The sequence below is a fragment of the Pseudophryne corroboree genome, chromosome 4, assembly GCF_028390025.1.
Source record: "Pseudophryne corroboree isolate aPseCor3 chromosome 4, aPseCor3.hap2, whole genome shotgun sequence".
NCBI lineage: Eukaryota > Metazoa > Chordata > Amphibia > Anura > Myobatrachidae > Pseudophryne > Pseudophryne corroboree.
In genome coordinates this window covers 654,881,944-654,899,013 of record NC_086447.1, presented here as the reverse complement: position 1 = coordinate 654,899,013, position 17,070 = coordinate 654,881,944, and the positions used below count along the sequence as shown (strand labels likewise).

The 17,070-nt window shown below is 48.2% G+C and overlaps 1 protein-coding gene across 2 annotated transcripts in view; it reads right to left on the bottom strand.

Annotated features, from left to right (window-relative positions):
• Positions 1-17,070, bottom strand: part of AHCTF1 (AT-hook containing transcription factor 1) — a 648,646-nt gene that overhangs the window by 569,657 nt on the left and 61,919 nt on the right. For both annotated transcript variants that reach the window (XM_063917783.1, XM_063917782.1), the window contains exons 4-5: positions 15,266-15,446; positions 13,084-13,291 (exon numbers count right to left, since the gene is read on the bottom strand). In XM_063917783.1, coding sequence (XP_063773853.1) covers positions 13,084-13,291; positions 15,266-15,446 — 389 coding nt within the window. The remainder of the gene's footprint in view (positions 1-13,083; positions 13,292-15,265; positions 15,447-17,070) is intronic.

Here is a 17,070-nt window from a genome sequence, read left to right as displayed (position 1 = left end):
TACTGTGCCCGGACGAGCGTACACAATAAGGAAGGATTTTGAATCCCGGGTAAGACTCATACCAGCCACACCAATCACACCGTACAACTTGTGATTTGAACCCAGTTAACAGCATGATAACAGAGGAGCCTCTGAAAAGATGGCTCACAACAACAATAACCCGATTTTTGTAACAATAACTATGTACAAGTATTGCAGACAATCCGCACTTGGGATGGGCGCCCAGCATCCACTACGGACTATGAGAAATAGAATTATCGGTAAGTAAATTCTTATTTTCTCTGACGTCCTAGTGGATGCTGGGGACTCCGAAAGGACCATGGGGATTATACCAAAGCTCCCAAACGGGCGGGAGAGTGCGGATGACTCTGCAGCACCAAATGAGAGAACTCCAGGTCCTCCTCAGCCAGGGTATCAAATTTGTAGAATTTAGCAAACGTGTTTGCCCCTGACCAAGTAGCTGCTCGGCAAAGTTGGAAAGCCGAGACCCCTCGGGCAGCCGCCCAAGATGAGCCCACTTTCCGTGTGGAATGGGCTTTTACAGATTTTGGCTGTGGCAGGCCTGCCACAGAATGTGCAAGCTGAATTGTACTACAAATCCAACGAGCAATCGTCTGCTTAGAAGCAGGAGCACCCAGTTTGTTGGGTGCATACAGAATAAACAGCGAGTCAGATTTTCTGACTCCAGCCGTCCTGGAGTCATATATTTTCAGGGCCCTGACTACGTCCAGCAACTTGGAATCCTCCAAGTCCCTAGTAGCCGCAGGCACCACAATAGGCTGGTTTAAGTGAAATGCTGAAACCACCTTAGGGAGAAATTGAGGACGAGTCCTCAATTCTGCCCTATCCGTATGGAAAATTAGGTAAGGGCTTTTATAGGATAAAGCCGCCAATTCTGATACAGGGCTAACAGCATTACCACTTTCCATGTGAGATATTTTAAGTCCACAGTGGTGAGTGGTTCAAACCAATGTGATTTTAGGAATCCCAAAACTACATTGAGATCCCAAGGTGCCACTGGAGGCACAAAAGGAGGCTGTATATGCAGTACCCCCTTGACAAACGTCTGAACTTCAGGAACTGAAGCTAATTCTTTTTGGAAGAATATCGACAGGGCCGAAATTTGAACCTTAATGGACCCTAATTGTAGGCCCATAGACAGTCCTGTTTGCAGGAAATGCAGGAAACGACCCAGTTGAAATTCCTCTGTAGGGGCCTTCCTGGCCTCACACCACGCAACATATTTACGCCAAATACGGTGATAATGTTGCACAGTTACATCCTTCCTGGCTTTGATCAGGGTAGGGATGACTTCATCCGGAATGCCTTTTTCCTTCAGGATCCGGCGTTCAACCGCCATGCCGTCAAACGCAGCCGCGGTAAGTCTTGGAACAGACATGGTCCCTGCTGGAGCAGGTCCTTTCTTAGAGGTAGAGGCCACGGGTCTTCCGTGAGCATCTCTTGAAGTTCCGGGTACCAAGTCCTTCTTGGCCAATCCGGAGCCACGAGTATAGTCTTTACTCCTCTCCTTCTTATGATTCTCAGTACCTTGGGTATGAGAGGCAGAGGAGGGAACACATACACTGACTGGTACACCCACGGTGTTACCAGAGCGTCCACAGCTATTGCCTGAGGATCCCTTGACCTGGCGCAATATCTGTCCAGTTTTTTGTTGAGGCGGGACGCCATCATGTCAGTGATCGCGCTGAGCCAAAAAAAAAAGTGGGTCCCAGGGACCCCTCACTTTTAAAAATTGGGGTCCTACCGGTCTTTTTCTGGGTCCCATCGGAATGAAGGTTCATATTAATCTTAAGCTTGTTTGGACACTACAAAAGTGTTGCAAGGTGGGGGGGATGGGGTGACAATGCTGCTGGGCTGTGTAGCATGCAGGACACCCTGCACCAGATGTGTAACTAGGCATTTTGGTGCCCTTAGGAAAGTGAATTGGTGTTCCACCTCCTAGACTGGGAAGCACAGGCAGTGCGCGCCGAAGGCGCGTTGCAAAATTTTAGAGGTGTGGCTTCATGGGGAAGGGGCGTGACCATATAATAGTGCCAATTCACATTACACCACACAGTAGTGCCGCTTATACACATTGCACCAGGTAGAACCTCCTATGCACACTGCGCCAGGTATAGCACTTTATACATATTGCGCCAGAGAGCACGTTATACACTTTGCTCCAGGTACAGCACGTTATACACTTTGCTCCAGGTACAGCACGTTATACACTTTGCTCCAGGTACAGCACGTTATACACTTTGCTCCAGGTAGAGCACTTATACAAATTGCACCAGGTAGAGCACATTTTAAACATTGCACCAGGTAGAACAATTACACACATTGCGCCAGGTAGAGCACGTTATACACATTGCGCCAGGTAGAGCACGTTACACACATTGTGCCAGGTAGAGCACGTTACATACATTGCGCCAGGTAGAGAGAGCACGTAATACACAATGCACCAGGTAGAGCACGTTATACACATTGTGCCAGGTAGAGCACATTATACACATTGCACCAGGTAGAGCACGTTACACACAATGCGCCGGGTAGAGCACGTTATACACAATGCGCCAGGTAGAGAACGTTACACACATTGCGCCAGGTAGAGAACGTTACACACATTGCGCCAGGTAGAGCACGTTACACACGATGCGCCAGGTAGAGCACGTTACACACGATGCGCAAGGTAGAGCACGTTACACACGATGCGCAAGGTAGAGCACGTTACACACATTGTAGCCACCATCTCGGACTCCCAGTTGTCGTCCCCAGACATAGTGATCGCGGGTGTCAGTGGGGGAGGGTGGTGTCCACAGTGATTGCGCGGGAAGGGGGTGTCCATTGTCATCACAGGTGTCAGTGGAGGAGGGTGATCGTGGGTGTCAGCGAGGGAAGGGGGTGCCCACAGTCATCTCAGGTGTCAGTGGAGGGGGTTATCTTGGGTGTCAGCGAGGGAAGGGGGTGCCCACAGTCATCTCAGGTGTCAGTGGAGGGGGTGATCTTGGGTGTCAGCGAGGGAAGGGGGTGCCCACAGTCATCTCTGGTGTCAGTGGAGGGGGTGATCGTGGGTGTCAGCGAGGGAAGGGGGTGCCCACAGTCATCACAGGTGTCAGTGGGGGTGCCGAGGGGAGGAGTGATGACTGACATGTAGTGCAGCAGCTGTGGTCCTCTTCCTGCTCTGGTGCTGCAGCGATGGCCACTGAGCCCAGTGTGGAAGATGTAGGAGCCCGCTCTAAACCCCCACCCCACACACATAAAGCAGCCAGCTCTCCTCTCCCCCCACACAAACAGTCACCGGCACTCACTCCCCCCCCCCACTTCCCCGCAGCACATACATGGGCACCAGCTCTGACATCCCCTGCCGGAAGAGCACATATAGTCTCCGGCGCTCCTCTCCTTCCCCCCCCCCCAGCACATTATCACCAGCGCTCCCCCGCAGCACATACAATCAATAGTGCCCGTTCACCCCGCAGCACAGTAAGTCACCAGCGCTCCCCCCGCCGCAGCACAGTCAATCACCAGCGCTCCCCCCGCCGCACATACAATCACTAGTGCCCGTTCACCCCGCAGCACAGTCAGTCACTAGCGCTCCCCCCGCCGCACATGCACATACCTGCCAGCCTCACTGGGAGTCTTGCATAATGTTCCAGGGAGCCGCGGGATCATGGCGGGACCCTGTGAACGAAGCCACTGCACGTTAACAGGAGAGGAGCGGTAAGGCTCCACCTCCTATTTAAATCCAGGAAACAGCAATCACTCTGATTTGCTGCTGCGGAGCGCGTCCCCGGGGACCCTCCCATTTTTGAAAACTGAGTCACCGGACTATAAAAGTGGGTAAAATACGCGCTATAGCGCGTTTTTGCGATCACTGCATGTCCACCTTTGGTTTTTCCCAACGGTTCACAATCATGTGGAAGACTTCTGGGTGAAGTCCCCACTCCCCCGGGTAGAGATCGTGTCTGCTGAGGAAGTCTGCTTCCCAGTTGTCCACTCCCGGAATGAACACTGCTGACAGTGCTATCACATGATTTTCCGCCCAGCGAAGAATCCTTGCAACTTCCGTCATTGCCCTCCTGCTTCTTGTGCCGCCCTGTCTGTTTACGTGGGCGACTGCCGTGATGTTGTCCGACTGGATCAACACCGGCTGACCCTGAAGCAGAGGCCTTGCCTGACTTAGGGCATTGTAAATGGCCCTTAGTTCCAGGATATTTATGTGAAGTGACGTTTCCATGCTTGACCACAAGCCCTGGAAATTTCTTCCCTGTGTGACTGCTCCCCAGCCTCTCAGGCTGGCATCCGTGGTCACCAGGACCCAATCCTGAATGCCGAATCTGCGGCCCTCTAGGAGATGAGCACTCTGTAACCACCACAGGAGAGACACCCTTGTCCTTGGAGACAGGGTTATCCGCTGATGCATTTGAAGATGCGATCTGGACCATTTGTCCAGCAGATCCCACTGAAAAGTTCTTGCGTGGAATCTGCCGAATGGAATCGCTTCGTAAGAAGCCACCATCTTTCCCAGGACCCTTGTGCATTGATGCACTGACACTTGGCCTGGTCTTAGGAGGTTCCTGACTAGGTCGGATAACTCCCTGGCTTTCTCCTCCGGGAGAAACACCTTTTTCTGTACTGTGTCCAGAATCATCCCTAGGAACAACAGACGTGTCGTCGGAATCAGCTGCGATTTTGGAATATTTAGAATCCATCCGTGCTGTCGTAGTACTACTTGAGATAGTGCTACTCCGACCTCTAACTGTTCTCTGGACCTTGCCCTTATCAGGAGATCGTCCAAGTAAGGGATAATTAAGACGCCTTTTCTTCGAAGAAGAATCATCATTTCGGCCATTACCTTGGTAAAGACCCGGGGTGCCGTGGACAATCCAAACGGCAGCGTCTGAAACTGATAGTGACAGTTCTGTACCACAAACCTGAGGTACCCTTGGTGAGAAGGGCAAATTGGGACATGGAGGTAAGCATCCTTGATGTCCAGAGACACCATATAGTCCCCTTCTTCCAGGTTCGCTATCACTGCTCTGAGTGACTCCATCTTGAACTTGAACCTTTTTATGTAAGTGTTCAAGGATTTCAGATTTAAAATAGGTCTCACCGAGCCGTCCGGCTTCGGTACCACAAACAGCGTGGAATAATACCCCTTTCCCTGTTGTAGGAGGGGTACCTTGATTATCACCTGCTGGGAATACAGCTTGTGAATGGCTTCCAATACCGCCTCCCTGTCGGGGGGAGACATTGGTAAAGCAGACTTCAGGAACCGGCGAGGGGGAGATGTCTCGAATTCCAATTTGTACCCCTGAGATACTACCTGCAGGATCCAGGGGTCCACTTGCGAGTGAGCCCACTGCGCGCTGAAATTCTTGAGACGGGCCCCCACCGTGCCCGAGTTCGCTTGTAAGGCCCCAGCGTCATGCTGAGGACTTGGCAGAAGCGGGGGAGGGCTTCTGATCGTGGGAAGAGGCTGTCTGCTGCAGTCTTTTTCCCCTTCCTCTGCCCCGGGGCAGATATGAGTGGCCTTTTGCCCGCTTGCCCTTATGGGGACGAAAGGACTGAGCCTGAAAAGACGGTATCTTTTTCTGCTGAGAGGTGACCTGGGGTAAAAAGGTAGATTTCCCAGCCGTTGCCGTGGCCACCAGGTCCGATAGACCGACCCCAAATAACTCCTCCCCTTTATACGGCAATACTTCCATATGCCGTTTGGAATCCGCATCACCTGACCACTGTCGCGTCCATAACCCTCTTCTGGCAGAAATGGACATCGCACTTACTCTTGATGCCAGAGTGCAAATATCCCTCTGTGCATCTCGCATATATAGAAATGCATCCTTTAAATGCTCTATAGTCAATAATATATTGTCCCTGTCCAGGGTATCAATATTTTCAGTCAGGGAATCCGACCAAGCCACCCCAGCACTGCACATCCAGGCTGAGGCGATTGCTGGTCGCAGTATAATACCAGTATGTGTGTATATACTTTTTAGGATATTTTCCAGCTTCCTATCAGCTGGTTCCTTGAGGGCGGCCGTATCAGGAGACGGTAACGCCACTTGTTTTGATAAGCGTGTGAGCGCCTTATCTACCCTAGGGGGTGTTTCCCAACGCGCCCTAACCTCTGGCGGGAAAGGGTATAATGCCAATAATTTCTTAGAAATTAGCAGTTTTTTATCGGGGGAAACCCACGCTTCATCACACACCTCATTTAATTCATCTGATTCCGGAAAAACTACGGGTAGTTTTTTCACACCCCACATAATACCCTTTTTTGTGGTACTTGTAGTATCAGAAATGTTCAAAACCTCCTTCATTGCCGTGATCATGTAACGTGTGGCCCTACTGGAAAATACGTTTGTTTCCTCACCGTCGGCACTGGAGTCAGTGTCCGTGTCTGTGTCTGTGTCGACCACCTGAGGTAACGGGCGCTTTAGAGCCCCTGACGGTGTTTGAGACGCCTGTACAGGTATTAACTGATTTGCCGGCTGTCTCATGTCGTCAACAGTCTTTTGTAAAGTGCTGACACTATCACGTAATTCTTTCCATAAGACCATCCAGTCAGGTGTCGACTCCCTAGGGGGTGACATCACTAACACAGGCAATTGCTCCGCCTCCACACCATTTTCCTCCTCATACATGTCGACACAACGTACCGACACAGCACACACACAGGGAATGCTCTGATAGAGGACAGGACCCCACTAGCCCTTTGGGGAGACAGAGGGAGAGTTTGCCAGCACACACCAGAGCGCTATATATATACAGGGATAACCTTATATAAGTGTTTTTCCCTAATGTAGCTGCTGTATATATTTATCTGCCAAATTAGTGCCCCCCCTCTCTTGTTTTACCCTGTTTCTGTAGTGCAGGACTGCAGGGGAGAGTCAGGGAGCCTTCCTCCAACGGAGCTGTGAGGAAAAAATGGCGCCAGTGTGCTGAGGAGATAGGCTCCGCCCCCTTCTCGGCGGCCTTTCTCCCGCTTTTTTAAGGAAAAATTGGCAGGGGTTAAATGCATCCATATAGCCCAGGAGCTATATGTGATGTATTTTTTGCCAAATAAGGTGTTTTTATTGCGTCTCAGGGCGCCCCCCCCAGCGCCCTGCACCCTCAGTGACCGGAGTGTGAAGTGTGCTGAGAGCAATGGCGCACAGCTGCGGTGCTGTGCGCTACCTTATTGAAGACAGGACGTCTTCTGCCGCCGATTTTCCGGACCTCTTCAGTCTTCTGGCTCTGTAAGGGGGCCGGCGGCGCGGCTCTGGGACCCATCCATGGCTGGGCCTGTGATCGTCCCTCTGGAGCTAATGTCCAGTAGCCTAAGAAGCCCAATCCACTCTGCACGCAGGTGAGTTCGCTTCTTCTCCCCTTAGTCCCTCGGTGCAGTGAGCCTGTTGCCAGCAGGTCTCACTGAAAATAAAAAACCTACTTTAAACTTTTACTCTAAGCAGCTCAGGAGAGCCCCTTAGTATGCACCCTTCTCGTTCGGGCACAAAAATCTAACTGAGGCTTGGAGGAGGGTCATGGGGGGAGGAGCCAGTGCACACCAGGTAGTCCTAAAGCTTTTACTTTTGTGCCCAGTCTCCTGCGGAGCCGCTATTCCCCATGGTCCTTTCGGAGTCCCCAGCATCCACTAGGACGTCAGAGAAATGAACACTATTTTCCTCTCATAAATTACGTAGAGGCTAGGTACAGCTAAATAAGTATAAGTAATGGTTAAAATGAAATCTTTGGAAGCTATATCCTACTATTTTAGTACTATCCTCAGTAATTAAATATGAATCAAATGGCTATATAAAATGTATTTTAATGTTGTATATGTAAAAGGAACAAATGTGTTTTTTTCTAAAAACATAGAAATCACTATATTTTTATAAATGAGGATATATTCTGATTTGCTATAAAAACCACACGGATGTTCAGCTTGGCCACACCACCCCTGACGAAGTCTGCTGTGACAAAACCGGTCGTGTTGTTAGAGCAAAGCACTGGACGGACAGATCGGGACCCTGCTGTTCGAGTTCAGCACAGGTGGATGACGACTGTTGGTGTTTCAGTCTCAAGACACTGTTAGGTGTACTCCGGAGGCACCTACACGGGGGTTTTGAGATTGGAGCCGGTGAACGTATACCTTGATGTACGAGAGCTTGTACTTCTTATTAGTAAAGATTTTACTTGTTACTCATGGATGCGCCTTGCTTTCTTTGTTGTCTCCACATATATTGAGCCAGTGGAACAGCTCCCAGGAACTGTGTAGTGGGCCTGAATAGAAGTCGCAGCAATGCCGCAGAAGAATAGGACTGTTGAATTGTGAAACTGAGCCATCAAGCAATGGACTGCTTAGAAGCGTCATAAAGGACAAAAAGCGAGTCAGCCTTCCTGTGGCGAGCAGTCCTCTTGACGTAAACACTCAAAGCCCGAACAACCAATGTGTCAGACAGTACCGGAACCACCATCAGTTGATTAATGTGAAAAGCCGAAACCACGTTTGGGAAAAAACTGCGGGCGAGTTCTGAGCTCCGCCCTATCCTCATGAAATATCAATTAAGGGGTCTTACAGAATAAGGCCCCCAACTCCAACACATGTCTTGCAGAGGCCAAAGCTAGCGACATGACAGTGTTCCATGTAAGTTATTTCAAGACCACACTGTGTAAAGGTTCAAACCAATCCGACTAAAGAAAGGTCAGGACCACGTTGAGATCCCACGGAGCCATGGGAGGGATAAAGGGCGGTTGAATGCAAATGGCGGTTTAATGTGAAGGACACCCTTCAGGAATGTTTGCACTTCTGGAATTACAGCCAGATGTTTCTGGAAAACGATGAAGAGAGCCGAAATCTGAACTTTGATGGAGCCTAAGCATAGGCCCAAATCCACACCTACTTGCAGGAAGAGCAGAAAACTGCTAAGTTAAATTCAACTGTAGAATATTTTCTACCCGCACACCAAAAAAAAAACACTTCTTCCAGATACGGTGGTAATGTTTAGACGTGACCCCCTTTCGGATCATGGTTGAAATAACCCTTGAGGGAAGTCTGTTTCTGGCTAGAATCTCCCTCTCAACTTCCAAGCCATCAAACATTGCCACAGTAAGTCTGGAAAGACGAACGGCCCTTGTTGAAGATGATCCTTGAGGAGCGGCAGAGGCCAGGGATCCTCCAGAGACATGATCAGGAGGTCTGCGTACCAGGCCCGTCTAGGCCAATCTGAGGCAATAAGGATTGCTTGAACATTTTCCCTTTTGAGTCTTTTTAGAACTCTGGGAATGAGAGGGATTGGAGGAAATAGATATACAAACTGATAAATCCATGGAGATATCAGAGCGTCCACCACAGTTGCCTGCTGATCCCTTGTCCTTGAGCAGTAATGACTCAGCTTCTTGTTGAGAAGAGAAGCCATCAAGGTCAATCTGCAGACAGCCCCACCGGCTAACTAGCTGTTGAAACACCTGAGGGTGAAGGCCCAATTCCCCTGGATAGAGGTCGTGCCTGCTGAGGAAGTCTGCTTCCCAGTTGTCCACGCTTGGAATGAATATAGCAGAGATGGCCCTTACATTTGCTTCCGCCCAGAGGAGAATCCTTGACACCTCCTCTCACATCACAGCCCTGCTCCTCGTTATTCCCTGTCTGTTTATGTACGCCACCGCCATGGCGTTGTCAGACTGCACTTGTATTGCTCGATCCAGGAGAAGATAAGAGGCCTGCAGAAGAGCACTATAAATTGCCCCGAGACTGGGCACTGAAATAGCGACCCTCCACAAGGTGAGAGACCTGTAGCTACCACAACAGGGAGAGCCGTGCTTTTGGTGACAGAGCTACACACTGGTGCATGTGTAGGTGAGACCCTGACCACTTGTCCAGCAGATCCAGCTAGAACAGATGGGCATGGAATCTGCCATATTGGATTGCCTCATAGGAGGTCACCATCTTTCCCAGCAAGCGGATGCAAAGGTAAACAGAGATCTTGCGGGGCCTAAGCACAGAGCGATTTATAGCCTGGATTGTCAATGCTTTGTCCATGGGGAGGAACACCTTCTGAGACAGTGTCCAGTATCATTCCCAGGAACTGAATTTTTTATGACTGTTCAATGTGAGACTTCTGGAAATTTAGGATCCACCCATGCTCTGTAAGAAGGCGAGTGGCCAAGTTTATGCTGTTCAGTAGACTCTCCCTGGACACCACCTTTATCAGGAGATCCATCAAGAATGGGACTATGGTGACTCCCATCATGCGGCATTGTAGCATCATCTCTGCCATGATTTTTGGGAATACCCATGAAGCTGTGGAGAGACCAAATGGTAAGGCTTGTAAGTGGAAGTGGCGGTCCAGAACAGCAAATCTATAGAATGTATAGATATGCATCCTTGACATCCAGGGACACCATGAATTCCCCTTCCTCCAGAGACAACCGCCCTTAGGGATTCCGTTTTGAACACAAGTAGGTACGAGTTCACAGATTTGAGGTTCAATATCGGCCATACTGAACCGTCCTGCTTCGGTACCACAAACAGACTTGAATAAAATCCCCTGTTCTGTAACAGAGGTGGTACTGGAACAATAACCTTTGTATGCAGAAGTTTGTGAATGGCGTCTTACAAGGTAACTCTTGCTACAGGTGAAGCTGGTAAGCTTGAATTGAAGAATCTGAGAGGAGGCAGTGCTTGAAATAATAATAATCATCATCATCAGTTTCTTAGATAGCAGAGCATATTCCGAAATGTCAATCGGTACCCCTGGGATACGAGATCCCTCAACCAAGGGTCCCGACAAGAGTTTGCCCACAGATGGGCGAAATGCTGAAGACGAGCACCCACCTCAAAGTCGCCCTGCAGCTGGAGCCAACCGTCACGCAGAGAGCTTAATGGATGTGGATCCATAGGCCTGGTCCGGAAATCCAGCAGCCGCTGGTTTACGGGACTTACCTCTATTTCCTCTAGCTGCATTTGAGGCACCTCTGGCTCTGCCTCTAAATCTGGCCACAAGAAATAACTGCAGAGATGGCCCAGGATAGGGACATCTAGCAGGAGGCACAGCAGACAGGTAAACTTACCCGCTATTGCTTGAGAAATCCACTCGAACAAGGCATCCCCTGTAAAAGGAAGATTTTCCATGCCTTTCTTAGAATCAGCATCCGCTGACCATTGTCGCAGCCACACAGCCCTGCCGAGCAGGGACCGCCACAGCGGAGGCACGGGCATTAATGAGGCCTATTTCTTTAATCGCCTTACTCATAAAATTTGCAGCATCCTGGATATGATGCAGTAGAGTCAGGATCTCATCTTGAGGTAGTGTCAAACCCATCTATTATATCAGACCATTTTACCATGGCCCTTGTAATCCAACTGCAAGCTATAGTGGGCCTCTGTGCTACACCCACTGCTGTATAAATTAACTTTAGTCTCAATTTTACGGTCAGCTGGGTGTTTGAAAGAGATAACCACAGGTCCAGGCAGCACAATCTTAACTGACAGCCTAGACACTGAAGTATCCACGCACGGGGGGTTATCCCATACTTTCCTATCCTCAGGTGGAAAAGAAAAGGAATTTAGCAACAGTTTGTGTGTTTGATTTTTTTTTTTTGGTCAGGATTGACCTACGGCTCTTTAAAGAGCGAGTTTAACTCCTTGGATATAGGGAAGGTGGCAGAAGATTTTGGTTTTATATTAAAAAAAAAAAATTCTTCCTCAGATTCTGTATCCTTAAGCGGTATATTGAGGACTTCCCTAATAGAATAAATGAGAGCCTCTACACCCTGAGACCGTATTATCACCCTCCATATCCACCTCCTCTTCATCCAAATATGGCATGTCATTATCAGAGTCAGATTTGAGCACATGTGGGAGCGTGCGTTTATGAGAGACCAGCTGGGGAGGCTGAAGAGCCTGCCTGTGGTCAGAAGCCTTAATCAAAAAATCATCCCCAGATTTTTTAAGGGTCTGTCTTTCTTGTCTGGTAGTAGCCAATTTTGTATTTATATTAGTAATCATTACTTTAAATGATTCTAACCACTCTGGTTTGTGAAAACTACTACCCTGTGAAGGTAGAGAGCACTGGGTACACAGGAGAGATCCCCCTGGTGAAGGGGAAAACTTAGTGTTGCATGAGGGGGGACACAGCCTTCTTCCCAGACATTCTGATTTAACAGAACCACACAGAGTACAGTGAAATAAAACAGTTCAGTGAAAACACAGGAAAGTGAAATTACAGTAAACCCAGACAGCCTGAATGGATTGCCACAGAGAGAAATTAGATCAGCACACAATACCTCAGTCAGAGCAGTGCTCTACTGGGTAAATATCAGAGCATTAGTAAGGCAGATTGTTTATAACAACCTAATCCCCCCCACCACACACACTCTCTATAAAACCCACTGGTACCAGTATAATTGTTGATTACGTGGTTTTGTGGAGGAGTAGCGCTTGCATGCAGCCTGGCAGTCAGCAGCAAATGGCACCTTTCAGCTGCTGTTCCAGCTCTCCGGGAAGCCCTGCCCCATCAATCACGCACGGTCCCTATGTGATTTTACTGGCTATATTAATTGTAAAAACCCCTTTATCTCAGCGTCAGTGTGAGTGTCTCAGCAGACACCGAAGCCGTGTTCAGCAAAGACCCGCTAACCGGCACCCCAGTGTCTGTACTCACCGCACCTTCAGCATCGGTTAGGGATGGTGGCATGCTGCCGGCATGTGCGAACACCCTGGGGGCATGTGAAACAGCGCCTCCGGAGCTTAATGTCCTGTCAGTGGGGATATGAACCATTAACCCTATAGGAGTTTGGTTCGGTCCCCCCACCTAAGTCCCACGATGCAGGAAAACTGGTGCTAGTCAGTGCTGCCTGAAAAAACAAACATACTAACAGAAATCTCTGAAGAACACTCTCTGGAGCTCCAGAGGATTGCACCGGGCTCCCTGGGCACATTTTTCTAAACTGAGCCTGAAGGAGGGGCATAGAGGGGAGTAGCCAGCATACACTGATCATTTCTTAAAGTGCCAGGCTCCAATGGACACAATCAATATCCCATGGTACTAATCCATCCCAGTGTCCCCTAGGACGTTACAGTATAGAGAAGAGATTACTTACTCTCGCCTTAAAGTTTTCATGTTCCATAAGGAGAGATATCCATCAGAAAAGCCAACAGCCAGCTGGTTAGTTTTGGTTATATAGCTTAGTGTAGATACCGGGGTTCCCGAAGGGGCCAATAACTGAAGACACAAGTGTCGCCTCTCTCTATTTGCAGCATCCCTGAGTTTGGGGATTTCAGCTGGTATGCCACTCATCACTTCAAGATCTACAAATAAAGTAATAAGAGTCAATGGAATGATGGTATAAAACAATTCCCAGATTTAGTGATTTTGAAAATACCAAGCAGGCTTTTTTTTTATACTACCAAATATTTTTTCTCCAAAGTCTTTTTGTAACATAAAGTGGGGCAAAAAAGTATTTTGACAGCCACCGATTGTGCAAGTTGACCCACTTAAAAAAGCAGAGAGGTCTGTAATTTCCATCATAGGTACACTTCAACTGTGAGACAGAATCTGAAAAACTAGGTAACATTGTATGATTTTTCAACAATTTATTTGTATATTCTTGCGGAAAATACTGTATCTGGACAAATGAAAAAGTTTAACTCAATACTTTGTAATTGCCAACCGAGGTTATATTACAGAGGTCATACGTTTCCTGTAGTTCTTGACCAGGTTTGCACACACTGTAGCAGATATTTTGGGCCACTCTTCCATGCAGATCTTCTCTAGATCTGTCATGTTTTGGGGCTGTCGCCGGGCAACACAGACTTTCAACTCCCTCCACAGATTTTCTATTGGGTTGAGGTCTGGAGACTGGCTAGGCCACTACTGCAGGACCTTGAAATGCTTTTGATGAAGCCACTCTTTAGTTGCCCGGGCAGTGTGTTTGGGGTCATTGTCATGCTGGAAGACCCAGCCATGTTCCATCTTCAATGATCTTACTGAGGGAAGGAGGTTTTCGGCCAAAATCTCACGATATATGGCCACATTCATGCTTTCCTTAATACGGATCAGTCGTCCTATCCCCTTTGCAGAAACGCAGTCCCAAAGCATGATGTTTCCACCCCCATGCTTCACAGTGGGTATGGTGCTATTGGGATGCCATTCATCATTCTTCTCCCTCCAAACACGGCGAGTGGAGTTTATACCAAAAGTTTCGATTTTGATCTCATCTGACCACATTACATTCTCCCAATCTTTCTCTGGATCATCCAGATGGTCACTGGCAAATTTTAGACGGGCCTGAACATGTGCTGGCTTAAGCAGGGGGGACCTTTCGAGTGCGGCAGGATTTCAAACCATAACTACGTATTGTGTTGCTAATAGTAACCTTTGAGACTGTGGTCCCAGCTCTCTTGAGGTCATTGACCAGGTCCCCTCGTGTAGTTCTGGGATGATTCCTCACCTCTCTCAAGATCATTGATACCCCCACGAGGTGAGATCTTGCATGGAGCCCCAGGTCGAGGGAGATGTCAGTGATCTTGTATTGCTTCCATTTTTTAATAATTGCGCTAACAGTTGATCACTTCTCACCAAGCGGCTTGCCTATAGTCGAGTAGCTCACCCCAGCCTTGTGTAGCTCTACAATTTTGTCCCTGGTGTCCTTAGACAGCTCTCTGGTCTTGGCCATGGTGGAGAGGTAGCAGTCTGACTGTTTGAGGGTGTGGACAGGTGTCTTTTATACAGATAACCAATTCAAACAGGTGCCATTAATACAGGTAACAAGTGGAGGATAGCAGAGCTTTTTAAAGAAGTAACAGGTCTTAGAGCCAGAAATGTTGATGCTTGGTAGGTGTCCAAATATTTATTTTCCACAAGAATATAAGTACATATTTTTTTAAATCATGCAATGTGATTTTCTGCTTTTTTCAGATTCTGTCTCACAGTTAAAGTGTACCTATGATGGAAACTACAGACCTCTCATCTTTTTAAGTGGGTCAACTTGCACAGTTGGTGGCTGTCCAAATACTTTTTTGCCCCACTGTAGCTAAATACTCATCCCAACTGTATAGCTGCAATCTTGTTACCTTGGATTTAGTCTGTCATTCCCAAGATTAGTGCCCTTACTTACTGGGTTGTATATTAGCAATTGCCATTTCTTTTTACGTTTAGAGAATAACCTAGTGTAACAAATAGATGTTTTCTGACTATTGCAAACCTTAAAATTATACAATAATTTATTAGCAGTTAAAATTCCTGGTCAGAAGCAGGAAGGGGGGGCAGAGGAGAGAAAATACCTGATGCATCCAGTTCATCCTGATTGCTTGATACATCGTCTAAACACAAGTCAATAAGAAGAACATGGCCGACATCTGTAACCACGGCTGCAACACCAAAGAACCATCTCAAGCTCTGATGTAAGTGTTGAGTACTCGCACTGGCCCCGCCATGATTTACTATAGGCTCAACAGCAGTTACCTGAATACAACAGAAATTTAAGGGGGGGGGGGGGGGGGGGGAATTGAGTGTTTATAAAAAAAACAGTTACAAACAATTAAAAAAATGAAAATAAATAAGATTTTACTCACCGGTAAATCTATTTCTCGTAGTCCGTAGTGGATGCTGGGACTCCGTAAGGACCATGGGGAATAGCGGCTCCGCAGGAGACTGGGCACAACTAAAGAAAGCTTTAGAACTACCTGGTGTGCACTGGCTCCTCCCTCTATGACCCTCCTCCAGACCTCAGTTAGGATACTGTGCCCGGAAGAGCTGACACAATAAGGAAGGATTTTGAATCCCGGGTAAGAATCATACCAGCCACACCAATCACACCGTATAACTCGTGATACTATACCCAGTTAACAGTATGAAATATAACTGAGCCTCTCAACAGATGGCTCAGCAATAACCCTTTAGTTAAACAATAACTATATACAAGTATTGCAGACAATCCGTACTTGGGATGGGCGCCCAGCATCCACTACGGACTACGAGAAATAGATTTACCGGTGAGTAAAATCTTATTTTCTCTGACGTCCTAAGTGGATGCTGGGACTCCGTAAGGACCATGGGGATTATACCAAAGCTCCCAAACGGGCGGGAGAGTGCGGATGACTCTGCAGCACCGAATGAGCAAACTCTAGGTCCTCCTCAGCCAGGGTATCAAACTTGTAGAATTTAGCAAGTGTGTTTGACCCCGACCAAGTAGCTGCTCGGCAAAGTTGTAAAGCAGAGACTCCTCGGGCAGCCGCCCAAGAAGAGCCCACCTTCCTCGTGGAATGGGCTTTTACTGATCTAGGATGCGGCAGTCCAGCCGCAGAATGTGCAAGCTGAATCGTACTACAGATCCAGCGAGCAATAGTCTGCTTTGAAGCAGGAGCACCCAGCTTGTTGGGTGCATACAGGATAAATAGCGAGTCAGTTTTCCTGACACTAGCTGTCCTGGAAACATAAATTTTCAGGGCCCTGACTACGTCCAACAACTTGGAATCCTCCAAGTCTTTAGTAGCCGCAGGCACCACAATAGGTTGGTTCAAATGAAAGGCTGATACCACCTTAGAGAGAAACTGGGGACGAGTCCTCAATTCTGCCCTATCCATATGGAAAATCAGATAAGGGCTTTTACATGACAAAGCCGCCAATTCTGACACACGCCAAGGCCAACAGCATGACCACTTTCCACGTGAGATATTTTAATTCCACAGTTTTAAGTGGCTCAAACCAATGTGACTTTAGAAAATCCAACACCACGTTGAGATCCCAAGGTGCCACTGGAGGCACAAAAGGGGGCTGAATATGCAGCACTCCCTTAACAAAAGTCTGAACTTCAGGTAGTGAAGCCAATTCTCTGGAAGAAAATCGATAGAGCCGAAATCTGGACCTTAATGGAACCCAATTTTAGGCCCATAGTCACCCCTGACTGTAGGAAGTGCAGAAAACGGCCCAGCTGAAATTCCTCCGTTGGGGCCTTCCTGGCCTCACACCACGCAACATATTTTCGCCATATGCGGTGATAATGGTTTGCGGTCACATCTTTCCTAGCTTTAATCAGCGTAGGGATGACTTCCTCCGGAATGCCCTTTTCCTTCAGAATCCGGCGTTC